Below are 26,403 nucleotides of genomic sequence, written 5' to 3' on the forward strand. Positions count from 1 at the left end.
CACAATTAAGTCAGCTCCATCTATTTAATGTAAAAATTACATCCAACCCTTTTTTGTAAATGTTTACTTTGTGTATGTTTTATTCATTTTTTATTAATTAAATATTATTATTTATGCCTGGAAAATAGCTTTTTTAATTTATATTATTCAATACTAAATATATATATTTTTTTTACATATATTATCATTATAATTTGTATTGTTATTTTTATATTTCATATTTTACATTCAAAATCCAACCAAAAAGCACCATAGCACAGCAATATTTGCATACTAAATTAAGATTGGCCTATCAAATATTCACATTAAATGATATATTTTTCTTTAAAAAAAAAATCACAATTTATTCATGGAGAGTGAACAATATATTGGTGCAAACTGGCACCCTTTTCCTATAGTGCACTATAAGACATAGCAGCCATTATAAAACCTGAATTTGAAGTGTGCACTTTCATTCCTATCCTATGTACTACTTTCTATCCATAATGCATCGTATTTGTTGTGCCCAAGCATTTGGTAATTTTGGGATCACCCAGAATAAAAGCAAAGACCCAACTTTCATTGTAAATAAATATGAATATTCTGGCTCTCAGAGTGTTGTTCTGGTTTATGTTGTCTGAGAGTGAATTCATACAGCAAGCTAGAGACCAGTGTGGCACTGAACAGCAAACATGCATGATTTAACTGCATGTGCTGTAGTGAGGACAAGCAGAATAAAAACTTGCTGAGAGACAAGATCACACTGACACTCAGTAGCATATACAGGTTTAATGAGGCACATTCATTCAAATATATATCCCATTTACAGTAAAGAGCTCATGCCAACTTCACATCTGAATAAAAAGATGATTCAATTTTGTTCTGCTGAAACCATTAGTTTCATTTAAGAATGAATTTGTGGATAGATACAGTATAGTAGTGAAAATATAATAATATACAAGCGAGAAACATTTTCAAGTGTCTTTTTTACAACCGAGATTTTTTTTTTTAAAGAAGCAGGCCTCACTCTTAGCTACTCAAATGCAATAGCTATTGTTAGCTTTTATAATAATCCTGCATTTTTGTTGTTCGAGAAATTGAAATACTACGCTGTATTAATATTAAATACTTACTTTGATAAAGAAATCGATAAATACTTGAAGAGAAAAAAATCAGGTGTTCCTCAACAGAATATTAAAAAATTACAACAACAAAAAAATTCTATATTCTATACACCATTTTTTTGCATCACCATATACAGCAAATTGGCTTAATTAAGCAAAAACGCTGCCTTTGTGGAAGTTAGCATTGTGTAATTGTCCCCAATATCATTCTTTACAAGGTTATACTCGATTATAAAATATCTCAGGCTTAAGTTTGGCTTTAATGACGGAGTGCATTTGTGGCTTAGTTCTGGTGCTTTGTTGAAAGATTACAGACATCGAGTGAAAGTGGACAGGCTGTGTGCGTCTCAAGAGGAACTGAGGCCGGAATCGCACTCCCCGTTGGACTCCTGGGATTTTCCTGCACATGGACTGGAGGAGCAGGGAATGCTGTAGGAGGAGCAGGCACACGTCTGAATGACCTCCTTTAGACTTCCACCCTGTTCCTCTACTTTGAAGATGTTTGGCTGCTCGAGTTTGTCATCACAAATTCTGTGGACAAAGAAACGTTGCAAAACATTTGTTTAAGCTCTGGGTCAATCTGAGGGAAAGGAAAGGAGTGCCATCTAACAAGAAGTACAAATAATAAATAATAAAAGTAGCCATCCGGGGTGAAGGGGAGGGGATCATACCAAGGTTTTGACCAAAGGCAAAAACAAAATGTGAGTGGATTTTACTGTAGTTTTCAGTGTTTTATGATAAGCATCTCCATATTTGTGCCATATCATGCTTTTCATTTCTGCTACAGACCTTGGAGTAGACAGAATATTTAATATGACAAATGAAAACGAAGCTTTGAGCATTACAAGTATAGTCTGTGCAACGAACAAAATTAAAAATCTTTGTTGGGCAAAATAACATCTCCAGAAAACATGGTAATTATGACACTTTAGGACAGTGAGACAGTTTAAACAGACTGTGATTGTACCCCCATAGCCTCATTTTCATCCATATCAAATTAAAGTTAACATGAACAGCTGTCGCAACCTATTGTACTTCTGCAGTCTGAATGAAAAGGTATATACAATTTTTATTCCAAATTACAACTGTTTCCAGACTGGATTCTTTTAAATAAGATTCTTTTAAAAACTCCAAACCAAAAGGTTTCTTTCCGCTGAACACAAAAGCAGATATAATACAGAAGTAGTATGGGAAAGTCAATGGGTACTATCATCTGTTTTGAAAACAACATTCTTCAAAAGTCTTCTTTGTGTTTAGCACAAGAAAGAAACAAATGGAGGTGAGTAAATAATGACAGAATTATAATTTTTGAGTGAAATATTCCTCTAAGATTATGCATTATTATTCCTTCTTTGGAATAGAAATTGTTTATATTAAGATCAGGTATGAACACTTAAAAAACATATATTTAGAATTTCATGTTGACTTTATGATGTCTACTCTCACAAAGGTCAATAAATTAAAAACAAGCCGCATTCTCTTTCAGAATAAACAAATCCAACCTCTGCTTGGGACTTCTCACAGCTGAAAGAGGCTCAGGGATCTTATTTAGATTCACAAGAACAAGATATTCATTCAAAGTTTAGTCACCAGTGTAATAAATTCAGAAAACATGATAGCATTTAAAAGATATCCGTGGAAACTGGAACCACTTTATTAATTTATATGTGTGCAGCACCTAAATATGTGTGACGAGGAAAGTCAAAGTTGACATCAACAAGTCTTCTACCACAATGTTTCTACCATCATGGTGTCAGATGATATATGTGTGATTAAGAGCATTATGCATACTGATGGGCTTTCTGTTGGCGCTTGGAACATTTGTATTTATGTTCTTCATTATCCATTACAAATGACATGCCAAAACATGTTCAGTAAGCACTCAGCTATTAAAAATATATTCCATAGGTTACCCCAAGGAATAAAACATAATTTATTCATGAAAAAGGAGTCATCCATTCTAAATGTTTGGGATTTATAATCTACTCTAATTATTCTAACACATTTGCATAATATTACAATAACAGACAATAATCTGATCTAGTTGTGTTTAAGTAGGGTTTACTGGCACAGCAAATACGTTTAAGGTGAGATCATTTCTAAGGAGATAAATGCAGCTTTTTTCTGCCATGCCTTTATCAAGATCCTCAATCATGCTGGTTTGAGAGCAGAAGCCATCCGTTTATTCATTCATTTATTTATCCTTCAATGATGAAGTCATTGAGGTCCACTGAGGTTGATTCAAGCACTGTTAACGTGGCTAGTACTGAAAAATTCACAGTGGAAATAAAACAAATGCACATCTGCACTGTAATTTGTGTGATATGGGCTCTGGGAGGAAATCTAGGCCGCCCATATAAAGAGGAAGTCTCAAATGCTCAGAATGATGTAAAAGGCAGCTGAACCTCAACCCAGTGCTGAATCATTTGAATGAAAAACTAATTTCCACAGTTTTACTGCCTCACATCATTGCTGTTAAACAATACGGTTCTCTTGGTGCTAGTCGGTGAGAATGATAAGTGAGGAAGCAGCCAAATGCTAATAAAAAAACAAAACAAACAAACAACTGGAAAACAGGTGACATTACGGGCATCAGAGGAAGTCGAAGCATTAGGCTTTGGCACCAAGCATTCATGTATTCTGAAAAAAGAGGCACATTACCATGAAAAGGTGTGAGAAATATATATATTAAAAAAGGGACTAAAAGTCAATAGAGTCAATAATGCATAGAAATATTTGGTTAACAAGGAAAAATAACACGAAACTAAGCAAAGGTTAAAATCGAACACTTTCTCAAACTGTCTGGTAGTAAGACCTTATTATTGTATATAATTAGGGATGTAACGATTCACTTAACTAACGATTAAATGATCTATACCAATTTCCAATTTTTTCTAAACAAAATTAGATTTAAGACTAATTATAAATGAAAAGGTGTCCTTTTATTATTGCTGGGAGAAAATGCTGCAGATTTCTTAGTGAAATAATTTTTTTAAACAAACCCTAAATCCAATCAAACAATTTTTATTTTCATATTAACAAAGGCTACTGTGCTCTTTCCATTAAAAATTAGAGGCATCTACTGCATTTGAATCACAATCCAAAGATGCTGAATACATGCAGCATGAGCAGTTTTTTAAATCTAAATTAGATTGCATAATTTGACATTTTAAAACAAAACCAGACTGCTCTGATTTTATTTTTGTGAAACTTCACTACGTGAAACATCTGCACAGAACAAAGAGCAAAAGCGCTGAATGAGATGCTCTCTGACAGCAGGTGGCACTTATGGAACAGCAGATACAGCGTTTCCTTGGTTACCACTGTAAACAAAGCAGCGCTGCGCCTAAAAGGCTCCGCTTTACTTCAAACAAAGTTAATTTTCGTTCTTCATTTGGGGGCAAAAAGATGTTCAAAAAGGCTGAGCACTGGTATACTGTTTTCGAACATTCCGACATCTCCGTGCTGCTAGAAGTGGGGTGTAGATTAATGTTTTCTGATGCTTGTGCATATGCCCTAAACAAGCAATCTAGGTGTACGATTGGCCCCAATGGTCAGAATACCAACATTTTTTGCATGATGTGGAAAATTATATATTGGAGTCAGTTTGTTACTTTATTTTATTAGTGTTAATTTATTTAATTAAACTGGATAAATTGTTACACCTTTTTATATTTTATGTGGTGTCATGATTTACTTATGATAAAAAAAGTTTTTTTTATTGTATGTTTGTTTGGCATTTAATCTATTGTATACTCTTTAAATTTGCTTAGAAAAACAACAGCAACTGCACTGTGGAGTAATTTTTATTTGAAACATGTATTTGGTACTTGCTAATCTCTTTCCTTTCATTCTTTTCATGGCTTTGGAAATCTTGTCTCGGATGGTTCTCTACGTCGCTTTTTGCATAACTCCTGGTTGTTGACACCAAGCTCCGCTGCAATTTCTTTGCAAGCTCCGCTGCAATTAAATGCTTTCTCTGAATCTTTAAAGTCTCTCCGCGAGCAATTGTACAGGTGCGGATGTATTTGTGCCAGCTCAGCTATTCGACACTCCAGTGTATTCTTGTTGCTAGTGACTAGGCCGGAGATATTGTTCTCTCTTGCCTGACCTCCGTTGAATGAGAAACGAACCGAAAAATTTGCATGTCAAAGAAAGTGGAGTTTCAGAACACTGCTACCGATTGCATAACCACCATGGACCATTGGAATCTCAGATAAAGATATTTAGGAGCCAAAACGAACTCCTCCAGAAAGTTTGCTTTGGTCAGGTGTTTCAAACTGCCAAAACGAACTCAAAACAAACTTTGTTTCTGCCAAATTTTGTTCGAAATTATGTCATATCAGTTTGTTTCCCCCCTTTTGTTTGAAGTATATCAGGGCCTTTTTATGAACGCTGCTTTAAAGGTCCCCTAAAGTGCCTTAAAACACAGAGCATTATTCTATGTGGTGACTTAATTTCAACTGAAACAGGAAGAGAGGACAGGACATACTGAGCATCCCCGCTCCCTTTTTAAAATAGCCATTGGCATTTTGATTATGTGTGCTGTCCTCAGCCAAGAGACATTGAGCTTGGTAAAGCCGCATTTGACAGCCACGGTCTAATAGATTACTCCCTAGATGCAATATGAAACTTTTAGTAGAACTAAATAGTGATCATAAACATGCTGAGGTTGTGTAGTTGTTAAAGTTTTTAATAAAAGCTGACTCGTGTAAATGATCCGCTCTGTTTTCGATCACGTCTCTGGGTTATAGTCAAGAAAAGTCTGGGTGTGTGCTGCCACAGTTCGCGTGAAACAACGTGAAGCCAGACCTCATTTGCACCAATCTAAAGCATATTTACCGTATTTTTTGGACTATAAGTCGCACCTGAGTATAAGTCGCATCAGTCCAAAAATACGTCATGATGAGGAAAAAAACATAAGTCGCACTGGGCTATAAGTCGCATTTATTTAGAACCAAGAATCAAGAGAAAACATTACCGTCTACAGCCACGAGAGGGCGCTCTATACTGCTCAGTGGTAGGCTACAGGAGCACTGTGCAGCATAAAGCGACCTCTCGCGGCTGTAGACGGTAATGTTTTCTCTTGGTTAATTTCTCTCAGTTCATGTCAAATTAATTTTGATAAATAAGTCACACCTGACTATAAGTCGCAGTACCAGCCAAACTATGAAAAAAGTGTGACTTATAGTACGGAAAATACGGTACACTGTCTGAATCATTCCCAATCACCTACATTGTGCACTACGAGGCATTCACTGTACAGGACATACTACACTGTGAACAAGTGACTGATCTCAGCAGGTGCTTCAGTGTCTATAGTTATAGTGCAGGAGGCGGGCACTTCAGATTCTAGAGAGCATTTGATTGGTCAGAAGCTATGATGAGAAGATGAAGTGCGATGTGACGTCTAACCATTCGTTGAGTCATTTTGGCAGAATAGATGAACTGCAAGCTTTGAATGCTTATATCTTCAAAATGTGAATTTTGTCAGTTTTGAGGCACACTCCCTAACATATAACCTTAAGACTAACATATTGATACTAACACCCAAAAAGCTTTCATTTTGATTTCATGGGGACATTAATAAGAATTATACAGAGACGAGATGAATAGAAAACATCATCTAAAGATTTATAAAGACAGTCAGTTGCCCTCAGAGATACATTCAAAAAACTCATCCCCAAATGTATCGCCATTCGTGTAACATCTCAACTGATTTGAATCATCACATATTTGTACTGATTTTCATCCGGATCAGAATCTGTATCAGAAGAGCTTTATTACCAAATATGTTAACACACACAAAGAATTGACTTGATGACAGGAGCTTCTAGTGTAGAAGAAAATACAACATAGTGCAGACATAAACAGGAATAACAAAGTCGGGATGTAATATAACACTAATATTTATAAAAAATTAAAAAAGGAATATATTTTTTTTAAATAATGTACTATACATACAGAAACAAAAGTATAGGGAAGAAAAAAGATAATTGTTTAGATAAATGAACAGGTATGTTATTAGTGTGCAGATATGTTATTTACAAAGTGTGCAGTTTAATATAAATATGTCAGATAACTATGTTAGCTGTGATGGACGTTGTTTATTCAACCTTGTTCAGGTTGAATAAAGCCTGTGGGAAAAAAACTGTTTTTGTGCCTGGCTGTTCTGGTGGTCAGTGCTCTGTAGCGCTGACCAGAAGGCAACAGTTGCAAAAGAGAGTGGGCTGGGTGTGATGGGTCCAAGGTAATTTTTGGCCATTTTCCTCACTCTGGAGATGTAAAGATCTTAGAACCTGGGCAGAGGGGCTCCAATGATCCTTTCAGCAGTCCTGTCTGTCTGTTGTAGTCTCTTGATGCCTGATTTGGTAACTGAACCAAACCAGACAGTTATGGATTAACACATGACTGCCTAGTTGGCAGAGTAGAACTGTTTCAGCAGCTCCTGTGGTAGGTTGAATTTCCTCAGCTGGCGAAGGAAGTACAACCTCTGAGTCTATGTGAGTGTCCCACTGTCATCTGCGAACTTCTGGAGCTTGACAGAGGGGTCATTTGAAGTGTCATTTGTGTAGAGAGAGAAGAGCAGTGGGGAGAGAACACATCGCTGGGGGGTGCCGGCGCTGATGGTGATAGTAATGGATGTGAGTTTGCCCAATCTCACTAGCTGCTGCCTGTCTGTCAGGAAAGCCTGAAGCTTTTCTAGATTTCTGCTTCCTGAAGTGCCGGTTCACGTCCTCTACACAGACATTAAGCACAGGTTGAATTGTGCGGGAAGGATGGAGGAGGGTTGCAGGGGTGGTAAGTGAATGTGTGAAATGGAGATCAGAGTCGATGGGGGGTGGTAGACTATCCTTTTCAGATCTGCAGTAAAGACATTCAGATCGTGAGCCAGTTGTCCATTCTCCAGACTGTGGGGGAGGTGTTTTGTACATGGTGATGTTGCTCAGACCAGTCCATACTGACACTGGTTTGTTTGCTGACAGCTCTTTTCTCAGCTTTCCTGAGTAGTTTCTTTTACCCACTCGGATCTCCTTTTATTAGCCTGTTCCTGGCCTGGATATACAATATTTTATCCCCACTTCTGTAAGCATCCTCTTTGGCGTGACAAAGTTGTTTGAGTTTCCCAATAAACCACGGTTTATTATTATTAAATGATAAGAATGTCCTGGTACGAATGCAAATATCTTCACAGAAAATGATATATGAAGTTACAGTCTCTGTGAGCTCGTAAAGATCGGTGACTGCAGCTTCAAAAACACTACAATCAGTGAGGTTAAAAGAAGCTTGTAAATCACTCTCTGCTTCATTAGTCCATCTTTTAAAAGTCCTTAATACAGGTTTAGCTGATTCCAATTTCTGCCTGTAGGTCGGTATAAGATGTACCAAACAGTGATCAGAGAGCCCAAAAGCTGCTTGTGGGACAGAGTGATATGCATCCTTTATTGCTGTGTAACAGTGATCCAATATATTACTGTCCCTGGTTGGATAGTAATGTGCTGCTTGTATTTTGGCAATTCACGGGAGAGATTTGATTTGTTAAAATGTACAAGAATTATTCAAATTGAGTCTGGGAATCTTTGCTCCATTTCAGTTATTTGTTCTGCCAGCTGTTGCATCGCGGCGCTCACGCACACGTCCGGAGGCACGTACACATTCATGAGAATGAAAGAGGAAAACTCCCGCGGTGAGTAAAAAGGTTTACAGGTTATGATGAGTTCCTGTAAGTTAGGACAGCATACCTTTTTCATTGATGTAGAACCACAATCCACCACCTCTCGTTTTCCCCGTTAACTCCGCGATGTGATCTGCTCTGAACAGCTGATAGCCGGCAGATGAAGCGTGTTGTCTGGAATGGCTTCACTCAGCCAGGATTCAGTGAAGCACAGTGCAGCAGAGTTCAGAAAGTCCTTATTGGTGCGGGTGAGAAGAAGAAATTCATCCGTTTTGTTGCATTTTCCTCTTCTGCGTCTGTACGAACAACACAGTTGAACTTCCGACTAGAATGTCCAACAAAATGTCTGAATAATCAAAACCCGGAAAAAAATTGTCTGGGATGTGATGCCTAACGTTAAGGAGTTCGTCCCTGGTAAAACTTATAGAAGAAGAATGACAAAAAAACAGAACAAACAAACAAAAACAACAGAAGAATTGCGTGTCCTGGCCACCGCCACCGGATGTACCGTATCGCGGTGAATCGTTACATCCCTATATATAACTACTGTATACATGTATTGAAAGTACATATTTAAGTATTGTGTGTGTCTGTGTTTGTGTGTGTGTGTGTGTGTGTGTGTGTGTGTGTGTGTGTGTGTATATATATATATATATATATATATGAAAAATATTGATTTAAAAATTAATTCAAAATTGCTAAGAAAATAATTATCACAAAATAAATGAAAAACTAAAACTAAACAAAACAATAAAATCCTACAGGTTCGGAATGAGCAGTGGTAAGTACATGTTGACAGAATTTTAATTTTTGGGGGAATTGTTCCTTTAAATTTCAACAAACAGCAACAGAGTTTCTCTAAGCAGGTCTTGAGGGTTTTACTACAGCAGAGAAGGAACAAAAATACAGAACAAATATTAGCTGAACTGTCAGAAACTGCAAAAAAAAAAGACCAGCAAACACAGCATGTTACGTCAACATCTGTCAGTGCTTGAAAGACCTCAGAAGTGGTTTTACTGGATACATTTTACAGCTAAATATTTTCCGTATACATATTACACAGCCAGAGGTTATGCCTGATTGTAACTAACTGAAAAAGTGCACGATCATTGATGATGTTGAAAGAGTCAACATGGCAGTCAAATTATACATGACATCACCTCTTGTGGGCTTATGCAATGTGTTCTTATAGTTTTTGTTTCTTACGCCAAAAACACAAATGACCATTTTTCACCCCTTTTCTTAGACTGATATTGCTACGGTTCCTTTATGGCTAGCTGATTTGGTTTTCACATGTGAAAAGTTCAACAATATATTGTCAGTATGTTGTGCAAGTAAACATTTAATCAATATTCTCAGCCCTACTAAAGACTGCTGTTGGAGGAACTGTACAGAAAGACAAATTATAGCCCACCTGTCGTATATGAGGCCATCGATGCCCTGTTCCCTCAACTTCATCCTGTTCTCATGGTCATTGTTATAGTCGCCCCAACAGAAGACCACCAAACCTTTAGACTGAGCCTCTCTGATGAATTCCATGTTTCTCAAGAGCTCATCAGTGTGTGCACTGATTCCCTGTGAACACAAACAAAAGTCCTTTTTTAGTCTTTGTCATGAAATTTAACATGGCACAGTTTGATGCTGCCAAACTGGCTGTCTCTGTCTCTGAAGTATCAACAGCTGTGCTGTCACCCCACACACTTTCTCTTACCAGTATGTTTTCACTCTGAGCAAAGCTCATGGCGATCTTAGTGGTCTTACAGCGGATGTCCATGAATTCAGGGTATAGGTCTGTCACTCCTTGGGTCAGGAAAAGGATGGGGTATTTGTTCTGTTTTTGCCTCACCCTGAAGAAGACAACAACACTTATTTAAACTTAAAAACAACATCAAGGTTGACTTTTTACTTCCTTAAAGAAATAGTTCCCCCAAAAAAGGAAATCGGCTAAAAACTTACCTTCTAGCCATCCAAGATGCATTGATAGTCTAATCAAAACAGATTTGGAAACATTTATCATTACATCTATTTGCTCACCAGTGGATTCTCTACAGTGAATGGGTGCCGTCAGAATGAGAGTCCAAACATCTGATAAAAAGATCACAATAATCCACAATATTCCACTCCAGACCATCAGTTAATGACTTGTGAAGAGAAAAGCTGTGTTTGTAAGAAACAAATCCCGTCATTAAGGCATTTTAACTTCAAACCATTGCTTCTGGCCAAAATACCAAAAGTCTATAATCCATAATAACGCTTCCTTCAGAGGAAAAAAAGTCACCTGTTGTCCTCTCACATCAAAATCTGACAACATATTTGTTAAGAAATGCTTAAACGGTGCTTGATTTGTACATATTTCTCTCCTGATTCAGACTAGATAACTTTTACACCGGAGAAAGAAATATTGTAGATTATGGACTTGTATTTTAGTTTGAAGCAACAGTTTGAAGTTAAAAACATCTTGATGATGAATCTTGATGCTTGTCACAAGCACACAGCTTTTTGCTTTATGACATTCATTGAAGGACTGGAGTGGTATGGATTACTTCTGGGTTATTGTGATGTTTTTATCAGCTGTTAGGACTCTCACCCATTCACTGCAGAGGATCCATTGCTGAGCAAATGATGCAATACTACATTTCACAAACTCTTCTACATCTTGGATGGTCTGAGGGTAAGTACAATTTCAGCCAATGTTCATTTCTAAGTGAACTATTTATTTGATAAATGTCCCTGGACTTATTATACATTTGAAAAAACATATTGTTGGTTTAAACTGTGCTTAAATTGTCTGCTATAGTAAAAATATATATAACCTTAAACATCAGTGCATTTATAGAATATGCATGTGAACAAGGCCTCTTACATTGTGCAAACATCTGGATCAAAACATGAGAAGACTATTCTCCTTTTGCCAGCGTTCTGCAGTACACAGGTGAGGATAATGTCCAAGAACTGGTTCATGTTAAAGTAGGTGGAGAGTTTAGCATCCCAGGAGCCATCCTGTTTAGAGAAACAAACACAACAAGGGTGCTTTTCTTTCCAGTAACACTGAGATCAAACCAACGCACACATCACTTTAGGCAATACAAACCTTGAACTGAGAAATCCACTTCAGCTCAATGTTGAATCCCACGTGATCTGGAACAGCCTGGAATATCTGGAACATGATATCGAATGAGATAAGCAGTAGAGGTGGGCAATATAAGCAAACATCTATGAAAAAAAAATTGTTTAAGTAACTTAAGAAAAAAAAAGATTCATGAGGTCAAAGTTTTATATGAAGAGCTAAAGATGTCATACCTGTGAAAGGGAAGGGAAAGGCTGGTGCTCATCTATAAACTCTTCTTCATCTTGCAATTCTAGACAAATCAACACCACACAAACAATCTTTATCTATTCAACAGTTAACTCTTTATTTACAGCTCAACAGAGGCTTGTGTTTTGAGCCTTAAACCATACCGACCAGATCTGAGATAAAATAATACTGATTTACAGCAAATGAGTATTTGAACTACCCCATTATGCATTAAATAACTGTTTTCTTTTTTGTCATTGACTGTATTTAATGCACATCCTAAATGAACTAATGTTAGTTGAAATAGGCATAAAACATTGTTTAACAACCTCAAAGCTAATGACTAGTCTGTCTTGAAAGATTTCCTTCTTATCGCTGACTATTGCTCTCTATAGGTACACTGTTCTTTATCAACACCTTAACAGACAAAACAATGCACATTAATCTTTCATTAAGTCCATCAACTAGTTTGACAAGTAGATATATAATGATCTGCATATGTATTGTGCTTTTGTGATATAAATCAATCAAGTTCTACCTTTGTGGTCATGAACTTCCAAGGCAGTTGTGTGGACGAGCTGAGAAAGACAAACACATGCGCACTCATCAATATTAGACTGGAGATAATTTCATTGATCAATAACAGTAAAAGAATTTGAGTCTTACTTTTAAAAGCTGAAGTTGATCAAACGTAAGATCCTTGACAGGAACTTCAAACAATACCATTGAGTTCTTGTCAGTTTTCTATAAAAGGACACAAGAAATGTAAAGCACAAAGGAGATTATTCTTCTTCCTTTTGTTTTGCAGTTTTAATCAGAGTTTATGACTGTTCAAATCTGAATTAGAAAGGTTTAAGTAGGAAGTCTTCAGTCGGAGTGAAAACAAAAGGTACACTGAAGAACACAAAGAGTTGTTCAAATTAGAGTTCAAATAGTGACTTTTCACTGTCAAGTAATAGAAACCAAATGTGAATGCTACCTTTTTAATAGAAATGCAGCAGGTGAGATCGTGGTACACAATTGGAACTAAATCTTTAGAGAGATGAACATCAAACTCTACATAAGCAGCTCCCTGTGGGGAAAAAACAGATATGCCTTAGCCTTATATTTCATATAACAAAACTTAATATATTTTGGATGAGTTGCATTCTTCATTTACACTCACATGGTTGGCCGCACTTAGAAATGAGGCAATTGTGTTTTCCCTGATCTTGTGATGTCTGAAATAAAAGAGAATCATATTTATTTCTGTTAAACATGCACTTCTATCCCATGCACTTCTAACTCTGTTCATGCAGCAACCCTCAGGCGTGCTTGTTGTGTTGTCCTACTTCACAGTTTTATACAGGCTGTGCAAAAATTAGAGAGTCAATATAAACCTTAGATGACTGAAAAGCAACATTTGTTAAAACGTAAAAAAATAAAATAGGACTGATGAATATGTGATTTTTAAATTGTGATTACTTATAAATTCAGTTCAAATCGTCAGGGGATCTGAATGGATTTTACTATTGTGAAATACTAATTGTCTCTATTTGTAATCAAAAATATTAATTCATAAGACCGTTAACCTTTTTTTGCATTATCATCATAAAGCACAACATTTTAATGGTCCTGAAATACCACTTTTAATTTTGGTAAAAAGTGACACAGACATAATTTTCCCCCTCTGTAAAAATCTTGCACAGATGCCTTGTGGGCCTACCCATAAGGAAAGACACTAAATCAAAGCGGACAGACTCAGGATTCTTGTAGATGCATGCTGAAATGCCGATCATCCAAACTGTTGCTACTCACTTGGGAGCAAGAGTGCTTCCTGCTCCTCTGTGTCCAACATCCAAAGCGCTCCTTTTCTTCCAGTATTTGGTAAAAGACTGCCTCATGTCACACTGGAAGCCTTGGATAGGACGTGTCACCAAGTAATCCACTGAAATCACATCAAGAATAAAAGCATTTACATTAGTTGATACTTAATTTTTTACTTTAGTGAAGTCAAAACTTAATGGGTTACCCCATCCCAAAATGAACATTTTGTCATTAATCACTTACCCCCATGTCGCTCCTAACCCATAAAAGCTTTGTTAGTCTTTGGAACAGAATTTAAGATATTTTGGATGAAAACCGTGAGGCTTTTTACTGGCAGATGAACTATTCTGACGACGTCTATCATACTTTTCTGGACTTTGACAGCATAACTCACTTGGCAGTCTATGGGACAGTAACAATCCAAAATATCTTAAATTATTTTCCGAAGAGGAAAAAGCTTTTACAGGTTTGGAATGACATGGAGGTTAGTGATTAATGACAAAATGTTCATTTTGAGGTGGAGTATCCCTTTAATGCTTAAGGCTATGTGTACACTATTGCACTTACAATTTAAAAAGCTTAACTTTTGCAATGTCGCTGACATTTACACAACCCTGACGTTTTCAATTGTTGAAAAATTAAAACGATAAACGCTGGTTTAAAATGAAAACGCACTAGTGTAAATGTAGCATACAATTAATGAAATTAGCACATCAATAAAAGAATGATATCATAATCGCATTATCTAGCTACTTAGCAACAATTCAAGCAGAGTGGATCTTGCCAACATGAGAAACTTTACCCTTTATTTACATAGTCTGTAATGTGTTTACAGAAGCAAATTTTGTGTGCATGCAGTGGAAGAACAGATACCATCATGGGCAGCAGGAATGTGCATTAGTTTTATGGTGTACAAATGAGATTTGAATAGCAGTGCATTTTGGTACTGCTTATACCTCTAACTTTTCCAATTGTCTGTCTGGCATTTCGGCTCATGATGGGTAGTGTGACCACACCCTGATCATTACCACTCTCCACAAAAGTAGATGACAAGAGGCATGCGATGCCCACGTGGCCTGGATGGACATCACCCTGAACCACGGCCTCACTCAGGTCCTCCTAAACAACAACAATGTGACATAACAGCCGTGAATCAGCAACATGATTCATGCAAAATGAATGTAAAAAAATAAACATACAAACTCCATCATCAAAATGCTTTGTGATGCAGTTGTGGTCAAAACAATACCAAAGATTTCTGTACCTCAAAGAACTCAAAGGTGAGCTCTAGGTTGTCGGGGTCCATGGTGTGAATAATGTATTCAATCCACTGCGAGGGTTCAAGGGCGTATCCACATTCTGGCTGGGAATGACGAGACTTATATCCGCTGTCACTGATCATACTGATCTCCAGCGTAGTCGATATCTTATGCCGTGGTGAAGGGCTTTCCTCTTCGTCCTCCTCAAAACCATCCAGCGTCAGCTTCAATCTAAAGCAGCCATTGATTGGATGAATTATATATGCATCAAAACAGTTTAATGTGAATTTGAAAAGACAAATGTTTAGTTTAGTATGTGGGCTAGAAGAAAATATAGTGCTTGAATTGAAAAAAAAAAAAGCTCTACTAAACTGCTTGCAATATTTTGCATCCCTACCATTAATTAACAGATCAATTTGACTAATAATTATTTATATTATAGAACTGATTTCTAATTAACTTTTCTAATTAAATGTGACTGGCTGACCTTGAGATAAGTTTTCTAAAAGTTAAATATGTATTCTGTGGAGGATATTACCTGAAGCGTGATTTCTTAAATTTTTTCTTAGTAATAGATACTGGAGGTTTCACAGAGTAATGAAGCCTGAGACGAATTTCTGTCTGGCACGTCAACCAACCAGAGTCCACACACTCAATCCCACCTGCAGATCAAACAAAATTGATTTGCATATTAAAGTAAGATGACATGATATTGTTTTGTTTTGCATTAAAACTAGAGTTCATTAAACTTACTATGGATTCCAAAATGTCCATCGTCGATCACAAGCTCTGGTTCTGCAAGATATTACCAAATTTAATAAGGAAGGTCAACCACTCCTGCTACACATCTACAAAAGTTAAGAGGTACAAGTACAGAGCAAACACATTTTCCAGTGCATTTTCTGGTTTGTTTCTTAAACAAACAAATTATACAGATAAAATATGTGTTCAGTTTGCTCTGTACTGGCTGGTGCTCTTCACGTTTGTAGCCTGTATATTATATAATTTAAGAGTAACACTAGAGATAATTTAAAAGGGATTATTACTTGGTTGCCAAAAGTTAATAAACAATAATCAGAATGCATAATTCAGCAAGTGTTACCATGCAAGCAACATTTTTTTTGGCAACACAAACACAAAAAAATGCTGAGAAACTTGTAAGAAACATAGAACATAACACATCTGGAGCAAACAGTTACATGATTAAAATGATGGACCCTGTCTAGCAAAAACTAAAATAAAAAAGTAAAGATGCCCTTAAAATATATTATTTTGCATAGTGTGCTAAATGCATGTGTTAAGGGTGGGTTGTATATGTAAATAAAGAAGTGTTAAATGCAAGTGTGCATTTAAAATCAACTCAAGATAATATTAGCAGTTATTTAACAAAAAAACAAAAAACTTCAAAAGAAAAAAATTGTGTTGTGCTTGTAAATAAAGGAGTATTTAATGCATGTGTTCTTTACATGGTTTAAATATAAAGATTAACTCAAAATTATTAATAGAATTATTCAAAAAACATGTGTTGTGCAACGTGCATGCAAATAATGTGATTTAAAATAAAAAAAGAAATGTAGTTTCTAATGTAAAAAATCAACAATTAAAAATGAATGCAATTATTTAAAAACAAAAAACTTTTTTAAAATAACTGAACTCAAAATTTTAAAGTGGCTAAGTTAGGGGATGAAAAAAAAAAAAAAAAAAAAAGCATTGCTTGTCAAACCAAGAATGCACATGTGAAAACTGCTTTGTTCTGTTTGTCTATGAGGAGTAATAGCCTACTAAATGTTATGGTTTCTAATAATTAAGTTCCATTAGATTCCCTTAAGTGGCTTTTACTGACATTACATTTGTCCGTGACAAATGACACTAAAATCAACATTAAAGACAACATGAAGTCTAAATTTACCATTTCTTTAGAACTTGCATCAATAATGCATGCACAATAAGACTTTATGTAGTTATTTATATAGTAAATAGGGTTATTTACTTTGAAAAATAAATGTTGCTGGTCTTAATGTGCATGATGCATTTTCTCAAGAAAATAATGCGGGCAGGGGAAAATAATATTAACCAACAACAATCATGTCCATTCTAAGATCCAGCGTTCTGAGAGGTCAAATCAAGTCCACATAACATTACTTTCCACTAGTTTCATTAATGTTGAAAAACATCATATATATTTCAAACTTGAAATGTGTTGGGAATGTTTCATGTTGTCTTTAAAAAGCTGAAGACAGCATGTATTGATAACATACACCTAGAGTTAAACGTGACAAACTGATCTGAATGTAATCAAAATGAAGGAAGGGGTCTACGGGTTGCATGATACACTCAAATGTGTGGACTATTCTGGGATCAGATACCTGAGGGACTCAATGAGCGTGGCAGCTGATGGGTCTCCCATCTACTGACTATGACTTGACATGGCCCACCTGCATTCTGTAATTCCAAATGGGGGTTAAGATTATGGACAGATTTAGGAAAAACAAAGCCCACTTTGGCCATTCGAACCAAAGTCTCACTCCCGAAAAAAGAATATGAGATATAGTCACCACTTTCTGCCAGCCAGCCAGTTGGTTGACATCTGAAAAGTGGACTGATTAGTCAGAAGAAACACATTGGCATTTTTCAAAGTGTTTAACTAGAGATCTCCAGGTTATTTATATGTAAAAAAATAAATAAATAAATAAATAAACTTTTTAAATCCTTGTACTTACCCCCTTAAAATGAGATTACATTTCTGCTAATACTTCCCTAATTATGAATACCTTAATTCTTGGTGAAATATTTCCACTATAAATTCTAAAAGAATATTTCTGGCCGTGAGATAACAGCTAAAGTTATGAAATACACAGCATGTTAGGAAAGGGCTCGCAGGAAACCTGTTCCAGAAAATGTCATTCTTCACGAAAAACAAAAACTACCCAGAACTGAGTGGTGTTCAGCTAAAATGAGATTAATTTCTGTGAGAAGAATGACCTGGAAATCCCACACACACACACTCACACAGAAGGATTTCAGCAACTTAAAGAATATTACAGTTAATTCCTTGTACCCTAAAAAATAAAGATGATTAAAAGAAAGCCCTAGAGGAATGTTTGAAAAAGACATAACCCACACATCCCACATGTGAAAGAACTCGCTAAAGAAAATCTAGTCATGCATGTATAAGAAAACAGCTGGACATATTCAAGAAAATCACAAAAGTATATCACAAACAATAGATACTGCATAAATTCTGATATGCTTTTAAGAGGCCGTTCACACAGAACAGATTTTTAGATCTCAATGTGCTGCTTTTCCATTGTTTTTCTATATAAACATGTCTAAACACAAGCTAGAACGACATGTCTGACTGACTCTGATCATGTCTCTTTGGGCGTCTCGAATGACACTGCGTTCTAAAAACACAGTGCTCAGGTTCAAGAAGTTCAACTTAGAAAAAATAAAAACAGCTCCTACTGTTTTTTCCTCATTCAACGTCTCATGTTTCTGAATCTGTTCTGTGTGAATGGACTACAAATGAACCAGTTATGAACAGAATTATAAACAACAACATCTAAAAATAAATATACGAGACTGCCCTTTAAAGGTGTTGGGTAATCAATCCATCATTAGTCCTTAATGTGTGTGAACCTTCCAGGAATCACTTCTACTTCTACTTGTTTACGAGGAAAAGAAAATCTCACCTTAGATTCCAAAATGAATCCCTTGAAATAGCGATATTTGGTTTCACCCCCTTTAGGAACCTGAATGCTTGCTCTCCACAGGGTGCTGGGGTGAGACCAGACACATAAGACAAATATGTTGGTCATGGGTAACTAAGTTTGTGCTGGAAGGCAAACATAAAATGGCATTGCACTTGTACCCATCCTCCTCTGCTGGCTGTAGGGTCACGGCTCTTTGATGACACCAGCTGCCCAGGGTTTCACAGCTGCCAACCACTGCAATCACCTCACCTGATAAAAAAACAAAATATGGTAGTTCATTTCTCTCCTTTGTGCTAAGCAAACGAATGTATCTCCAGGTGATACAGAAGAAATATTACATTCTTTTCAACACTTTAAGTATCATATGTCAACATTTGCCATAAGATAAACAGACACAGGTTGTATTCTTTGTAATACGTTTCTTTAATAACATTATTTAGATCATTATTAAATAATTGCATTTATTTCAATTAAATGCCACATCTATAGCAAAATCAGCAGTATTATGCTTACAATATAATTTCAATACATTGTTTAACATAATTTAACAATTTGATCTTAACAACCGCAATACAAAAATATACATTTAAATCAATAATAATACCAAAAGGTAATAATTTAATAATTCAATTTAATATATGTTTAAAAAAATTAAGTTATTCGAGGATTAATGTTTTTTAAAATGTCCATTAATATATTTCTGATTCTGAATAAGTATAATAATAATAATTCATAAAGAAATAAAATTACTTTGATAAATGTCGGCATTTGTTAAAAATGCAAAAATGATTAATGATCTATCTTGAAGTTAACATTTGCTTAGAAACACTTATTACTAACTAAACGTTACTTTATTCAACCAAATATTACATTTCAATTGTTAACATTTTATAAATGCTTTATAACAACACTTTATAAAAACCTATTACTCTGTGGATAAGCATGTCTGCTAAAATAATAAAATGTAAATGTAATTTATAACAGAATAACTTGAATTTATATCATAATTACATTATTACATTGCATTATATAACGATTTAAATCACATCAAACAATCGACTTTAATAACTATAACCATAAAACACGGTAAAACTGAGTTGACCAAGTTTTAAACAGCATACAAACCAAGTGACTAAGAAATCTGAAATTGTCATTATTTTACTCAAGTTCAACGGGATGTTCTCAGTTTTACGAATAAAGCATCAATGTAGCAACTTCTTTAAATTATATCATCCAGAAATATATATAGCATTTTGGTCAGATATTCCCTAACACACTGCAACAATTCCAAAATGTCACATTTACATTATTTTAATTATACTGTGTTCATTGTTTTTTATTAATAAGAACTTTTAAAATTACACAATTAGTATTAAGTGGCTAAGAGATAACCTTATGTCAAAAGATATGAATACATATTTCACCATTGAACTTCTGATTGATAATACGGTAACACTTTAGAATAATGGTCCATTAATTAACGTTATTTAATTTATTAATTAAAATGAAAAAACAATGAACAATATATGACTGTATTTATTCATCTTTGTTAATGTTAGTTAATGAAACTGCAGTTTTTCATTGTTAGTTCATGCTTATTCACAGTGAATGCATTAACTAATGTTAACAAGCACAACTTTTTATTTGAATAATGCATTAGTAAATGTTGAAATTAACACCAACTAAGAATAATAAATGTTGTAGAAGGTTTGTTCTTGCTTAGATCATGTTATCTAGCATTAACATTATTCTAAAGTGTCACTGATAATACAATATTTGTTAATGACTTATTATTAGTTACACACAATGTTAATATTTCATAATTCCTCTTACCGACTGCTGTGGTCCCTCTGACTGTCAGAGTGACTTTAGTGCTGTCCATGACTGACACTCAGGCAGATGGAGAAGAGAACGAAGTGACCTAGCACAGAGGGAAAGAAACACATCTGATCCCCGGTGCAAAACAAATCTAAGCCAAGTTAACAGCATCAGCTGATTTGTGGTCTGATACTTGCCTGACTGTAGAACTGCTGTGCACTTTTAGAATCCGTTACATTATACATGTATTTTGAACACGCCGTAAACATCAACACACATATTTTCTAATACTGCTGGGTGCAATATTGGAGAGTGAAATGATGTTATGGCAGATCCTTGAATCTAAACACGATCTTGAGAGCTGAACAGAAGCTTTCACCACGTTTGATGAAGCTCAACTGTTTGAGTGGAGGAAGCAAAAATCAACACGGTCTGAACCGGCTGCAGCCGGTTACTGTCAACAACAACACCCGGTATCCGAGAGCTCAAGCATAGCACGTTAAACTGCCTAATGTTACATACAAAACATCGTTACTTTTTTAAAAACGCTTCCTAGACAGGGACCTCACTAGGTTTTGAGACGCAGCCTATTTTTTAGTACTTTTTTTTTGGCGGAGCGAAAACGTGCACATGGGTAGCATAAACCGAAATGTTTAGCGTACATTCAGTGTCTAATTCAGTCGATACAGTAATTTAAAGCATGATAACATGACAATTACCTGAGTTTAAAAACAAATATCCATTCTCCAGTACTGGGAAACGTTAATCCCTCGCTGACGTGCCCATGTTTACACGCACGCGGATCTCTGGGAGCCCGGTGATGCGGCACTGTTAACGGTGAACTATTTCTTAAAAGAAATTTGTCAAGGTATTAGGCTTACAATTATTACGTATATCAGTTATGTGAATCCATGTGCTGGTTGAAATAAATCATAATAATAATAATAGTAAAATATTTAAAATAGCGTTGGCAAGCATGTGATTGGTGGAAGAAATTATTGACGTTCGATGGGCGAGGCTTCTTCCTTGACGTACGCGTTGGGTGGAGTTTACAGTCTATGGTAATAAAGAGATTAATATTAAATAAATTAATAAACAGCCTTTTTCATATTTTTTTCCCCGTTTTAGTTGAACTCAATTCATGACATTAAATGACATCGACGATTTTAACGATGGTAGGCTCTTCTTGATAAGTATATTAATTGCTTTATAATACAGTGTTTCTGCTATAGTATTTTTATGTTGAGAGTAATCCTTGCAGGAAAATAAATTAACTGCCATCCATTTGGGCGTATGATCATTAAACTTGAAAACACTGATACTTCTATAGCTCTCTGGAAGGGTTCAGTGATCACCATACAATATATAGGGAAATAATGATATATATATATATATATATATATATATATATTGAGAATAATTCATTTTATAGCTGGTGAACCAATCAATAAATTAACCAGATAAAGTTATTTTACTCAAAGAAACAGGGCAAGTTATATTTTCAAATTAAAATGTAATAGTGAGGGTGTGTGTGTGTGTGTGTGTGTGTGTGTGTGTGTGTGTGTGTGTGTGTGAAATTGAAAAGGATAGAAAGGTCAGATGAACCTTGTAACTTGTAAAATGAGACTTTCCCAGTCGCCCCTCTTTCAACAGAGCTGGTTGCATAATGACGTGCCTAAGGAAAGAACACAGTCTGGAACTCTGAGTTGCATAACAGAGGTCAGTCAGACACATGCATGTTTAAGAAAAAGTTTATGTGAAAACAGATTAATAGAAATGAAAGTTCAGAACATCATGTCATGAATTCATGCAATGCAAAAGATAAACCATATCTTCAGTCATAAATTACTTTTGCTGTGTCCTTGATTTCTTTATGATGGATGTTTGCTGTCCCCGGTAGCTCTTCCTGTTTCATGCATGAGCCATTGAGAGATAAAATACAATTGGTCTTTTGAAAAGAGGGCTATTGCTCTCAAAATGGTGAATGCAGGGTAAGCACAATGGAATGGATGAGACCGCAGGATTATAAATATTTAATGAGTCAGTCTCTTTCTCTCTTATACCATGTTTTCACCCTCCCACTATTTGCCTTGTGTATGAGATAATAGACAGATAATGAACAAAGTGTGTGCCTAGAACATCTTTAAATGTTGAATTAGTACAGTGTCAATTCACCCCAAAATGCATACAAAAGAAAAGAATTATAATGAAGCTATTCAGAATGCAATTAGTACAAATGATGTTTTCTTGGTTATTTTCGTACTTGTATTTTTCAAGAAAGGAGAAGAAGTGAGAACTCTGGACAACCTCTTCGTGTGATAAAGAACGCTGAGTTCTTCTTTTCAACGTTTCAATACTTCTTTTGGAAATATGCTGGGAAATGTGATTGAGGGTTTTTTTCTGTCTGAATAAGCCTTTTAATACAAAGAAACTTTTAGAGAATAGCATGCGTGTGTGTAATTGAAATGTTTAGAAAGTTCAGATGAAACGATAATGGAGACATTGTTAATACAAAAATTGTTAAAAAACTTTTAATACACAGAAACTTTAACAGAAGTACATTTTTTTTTTTTGCCTCTATTCAAAAAGTAATATTGAGGAATCAAAAACTATTATTAAATATTTCTCTTTAAATCAGAACTAGGCCTATAACTAATATAATTTGAATTTTGTTGTTAGTTTGTTTTTAAAAATCTAATTTGATTTTTATCCATTTATGTAATTACTTTTACACATTAATGTTTTATTCTATTTTATAGTTTTCTACTTTAAACAGTGCAAGATCTGTCTCTTATTTAAGTAAATGAGCTATTCAATTGCAAGAAGCTAAATATTTTTCAAGAAATAGAAATACTTTGTTTCATACTGTATACACTATATCTTTCAGTAAGATTTTATTTTAAATAAATTAATACTTTTATTCAACAAGCAGTTGATTTAGAGTGACACTTCAGACTGCAGTAATGATGCTGAAAATTCAGCTTTTCATCACAGGGATAAATTACATTTTAAAATATATTTAAAAATTCAACAGTAATTTTAAATTGTAATAATATTAAACAATATTATACTGTATTTTTACATTAAATATTTGCAGTCTTGGTAAACATAAGCTTCTGTCTGTATTTACACAATTCTAAGAGGTGGTTGTAGTCCTGATATAAAGAAAAATTCAAAATAATTTTTTAATAAGATTTCAGATTGTAGAAGGAACCACGCCACCTAGTGGAGCGATGGTATATGCCACTCAATTCACATGCTGCAGTGTAGCCTGTCCATTTCTGTTTGCAACATTCAATCATCTTTTTCCTAGAGATGGTGAGTGTGCAGATGAAAAATCGTGGTTTGTAGCCTTTAAACCAAAGTACCTCTAATGTATTCAGAGTTCAGTGGAGTTTCATAGCAGTTTGAGCAGATACTGTGATGATTAATTCAAGGCATCAGAATTCACTTGAGCCGTCCCTGTAGGAAGAGCTGAAAACCACCTGAATATTTCAGAAAAAAAGGTGTTTGATCTGCCACATCTCAGCCCAATAAGTCCTATCCTGTAGGTAGCAGAGTAAGCAGACTATCAGTTTTAAAAAAGTTGTCTCTTTTGTGGTTTCTTCACCAAGGTCTGTAATGTTGAGAGTGTTGCACGTAACAGGAACAACAACCATTTTAAGCAATTCTAATAAAGCTCATTTGCTCTTTTGTAGATTTGCAGAGAAATGCATAGATCCTCATTTTGCGAACCATCAGATTTAGAAAGATATTGAAAAAGTAGAAGTAGAAGCTGACACAAGTAAAAGTCTTTCGGATGTTGTGACATTTTATATTGCAGCTCTCCACAAATGAACCAATAAAGCATCTCGCTTTTAAAGCAATTCTCCAAGTTTGATCATCTCCAACCTCCAACTATAAACTTGTATTGGATAAAATCAACAATATCAAAGGGTATAATAGACTTTTATGATATGATAAAAAAAATAAACGTATATATATATATATATATATATATATATATATATATATATATATATATATATATATATATAGGCCTACATATATGTGTATGTGTGTGTGTGTGTTTCTTGCTATTTATGTTAAAAATAAAGTAAACTTAATCTTTCTAACCCTCAATCAAACTCAGTTTGTATTGTACCAGCAGATGGCCTGCCATGCATAATGACACCATCATTAATAAAGAGAAACGCTGCCAGTGTGAACAGCATACGTGTTTTAAAGTAGATCAGATGCCATTATAATGGATCTGACATCACTCAGAGGCCATTTGCACTTCGGGGCTGCATGTGGTTTGATTCATTTGCACATCACACACTAGACATTGATGACAAGCCTTTATATGTGACCTTCGCATTTCAATTATTTTGAGAGGGGCAAGCAGTGGAGGCTTCAAATTATGCATGCGAATAAATAAACCCAACTGTAAGTCCATACACACACAGAAAACCACAAACAACAGAAACATGCTTTGTTCATCCCTTGCACTTTTTGTTGTATGTCCCACACACAAAGAATATCCACAATGCAAAAAGCTATCGAAATCAGAAAATCAGAGATCTGATTAAATGCAGTTCACATTCATTTACATGAACAAGTGGTGTGATTCACTCTGAATGCTCCCATTGGCATTTTTAAGACTAACTGATGTAGACTGTTCACTGAATTAGAATTAGACTGCTATTCATGTAATTGAATAACAAGGAAAAGCCAGAGGGCTTGTTTCAGTCTTAATTTTGCTCTGTTTCAACTTGAAACAGAGCAAACTTTCAAGACACTAGTTGAACGGCCAACTTTATCAAAGTTTCTTTCCTGGGTTATTGCAGTTATACAGCAACTTTGTAACTTTAGAATAATAATAATAATAATTTACTGTAACATCTATGAAATAACAAACTTTCAGTAATATGGAAAATGTATATAATTAAAGCTGGAAGCAGCTATGTAAGGGTCCTCACACTCGGGCTCACCACCACCCGGTGGCTTTAGGAAAACAGCGAACGGTGAGCAATATGCATTTAAAGTGGTCAATGTAGGATCAATAGGCCTATGTCACAGTCATTTAAATGTGCCAAACTTCCTGCTGCCAGCTGGTGGCACTATGACTATTACTGAATATTGGCATGTAGATGTCTTCAGGCCAAGACTCTTACCAAACATGAGAAGCTTAGTGCACATTGAACTTGGTATGTTCAAGTAAAGGGTGACATATACTGTCGCCAGCAGGCGGCGCTATGTTACAATAGAATATCGGGCTTTAGATGTCTTCATGAAAATGAGAGAGTTGAGCAAAGATATTTAGCATTTTAAAGCATAAATACACTTATTATGGCAGATAAATTGCATATTGCAATTGCATTTGCTGATAGCATCCTGTCTGTTCATGCACAATTATCACCTGAATAAAAATACCAAAGATTCAATTTTATTGATGGATTGGCCCTTAGTCATCTCTGCTGAAAAAGAAAAACTCCAAGATACTGACCTATAAAGACTTTTTAAAGATTTCTGGATATTCTGACAGTACTTTTTAGATCTTGGTATTTAATATAGTGGCATATATACATATATATACATTTCCAGCATTAATTTTCCCCTCTGCTGATCCTTAACTGCATCTTTTCCTGAGATAAGGAGTTTCTTCTTAATGAAAATCTCTCTATATTGTAATGTGCCCACTTTTGTCACTTTGACGCTTTTTATTTTATTTTGTAACATTAAATAATTGTGT

The 26,403-nt window shown here is 35.2% G+C and overlaps 1 protein-coding gene across 5 annotated transcripts; it reads right to left on the reverse strand.

The window, feature by feature from the left end:
- Positions 1-753: 753 nt before the first annotated feature.
- LOC127938500 (glycerophosphocholine phosphodiesterase GPCPD1) lies at positions 754-21,607 on the reverse strand. 5 transcript variants are annotated; one of them, XM_052535162.1, is made up of 21 exons: positions 21,389-21,585; positions 20,685-20,772; positions 19,010-19,100; positions 18,831-18,915; positions 17,505-17,580; positions 15,892-15,933; positions 15,677-15,800; positions 15,144-15,369; positions 14,836-14,998; positions 13,871-14,000; positions 13,239-13,293; positions 13,053-13,145; positions 12,740-12,817; positions 12,612-12,651; positions 12,079-12,137; positions 11,870-11,935; positions 11,642-11,778; positions 10,490-10,625; positions 10,193-10,353; positions 3,691-3,743; positions 1,421-1,634 (listed from the first exon to the last, which is right to left on the reverse strand). In XM_052535162.1, the coding sequence occupies exons 2-21, from the start codon at positions 20,731-20,733 to the stop codon at positions 1,591-1,593; spliced, it is 1,908 nt and encodes a 635-aa protein (XP_052391122.1). In that variant the 5' UTR covers positions 20,734-20,772; positions 21,389-21,585; the 3' UTR covers positions 1,421-1,590. The 5 variants fall into 5 exon arrangements, with proteins under 5 accessions (XP_052391121.1, XP_052391122.1, XP_052391123.1 ...); XM_052535161.1 differs by lacking the exon at positions 3,691-3,743 and having other exon boundaries at positions 754-1,634; positions 21,389-21,607; XM_052535163.1 differs by lacking the exons at positions 1,421-1,634; positions 3,691-3,743 and adding an exon at positions 1,659-2,646 and having other exon boundaries at positions 21,389-21,584.
- Between the last annotated feature and the right edge of the window lie 4,796 nt (positions 21,608-26,403).

This window comes from Carassius gibelio, chromosome A20, assembly GCF_023724105.1.
Source record: "Carassius gibelio isolate Cgi1373 ecotype wild population from Czech Republic chromosome A20, carGib1.2-hapl.c, whole genome shotgun sequence".
NCBI lineage: Eukaryota > Metazoa > Chordata > Actinopteri > Cypriniformes > Cyprinidae > Carassius > Carassius gibelio.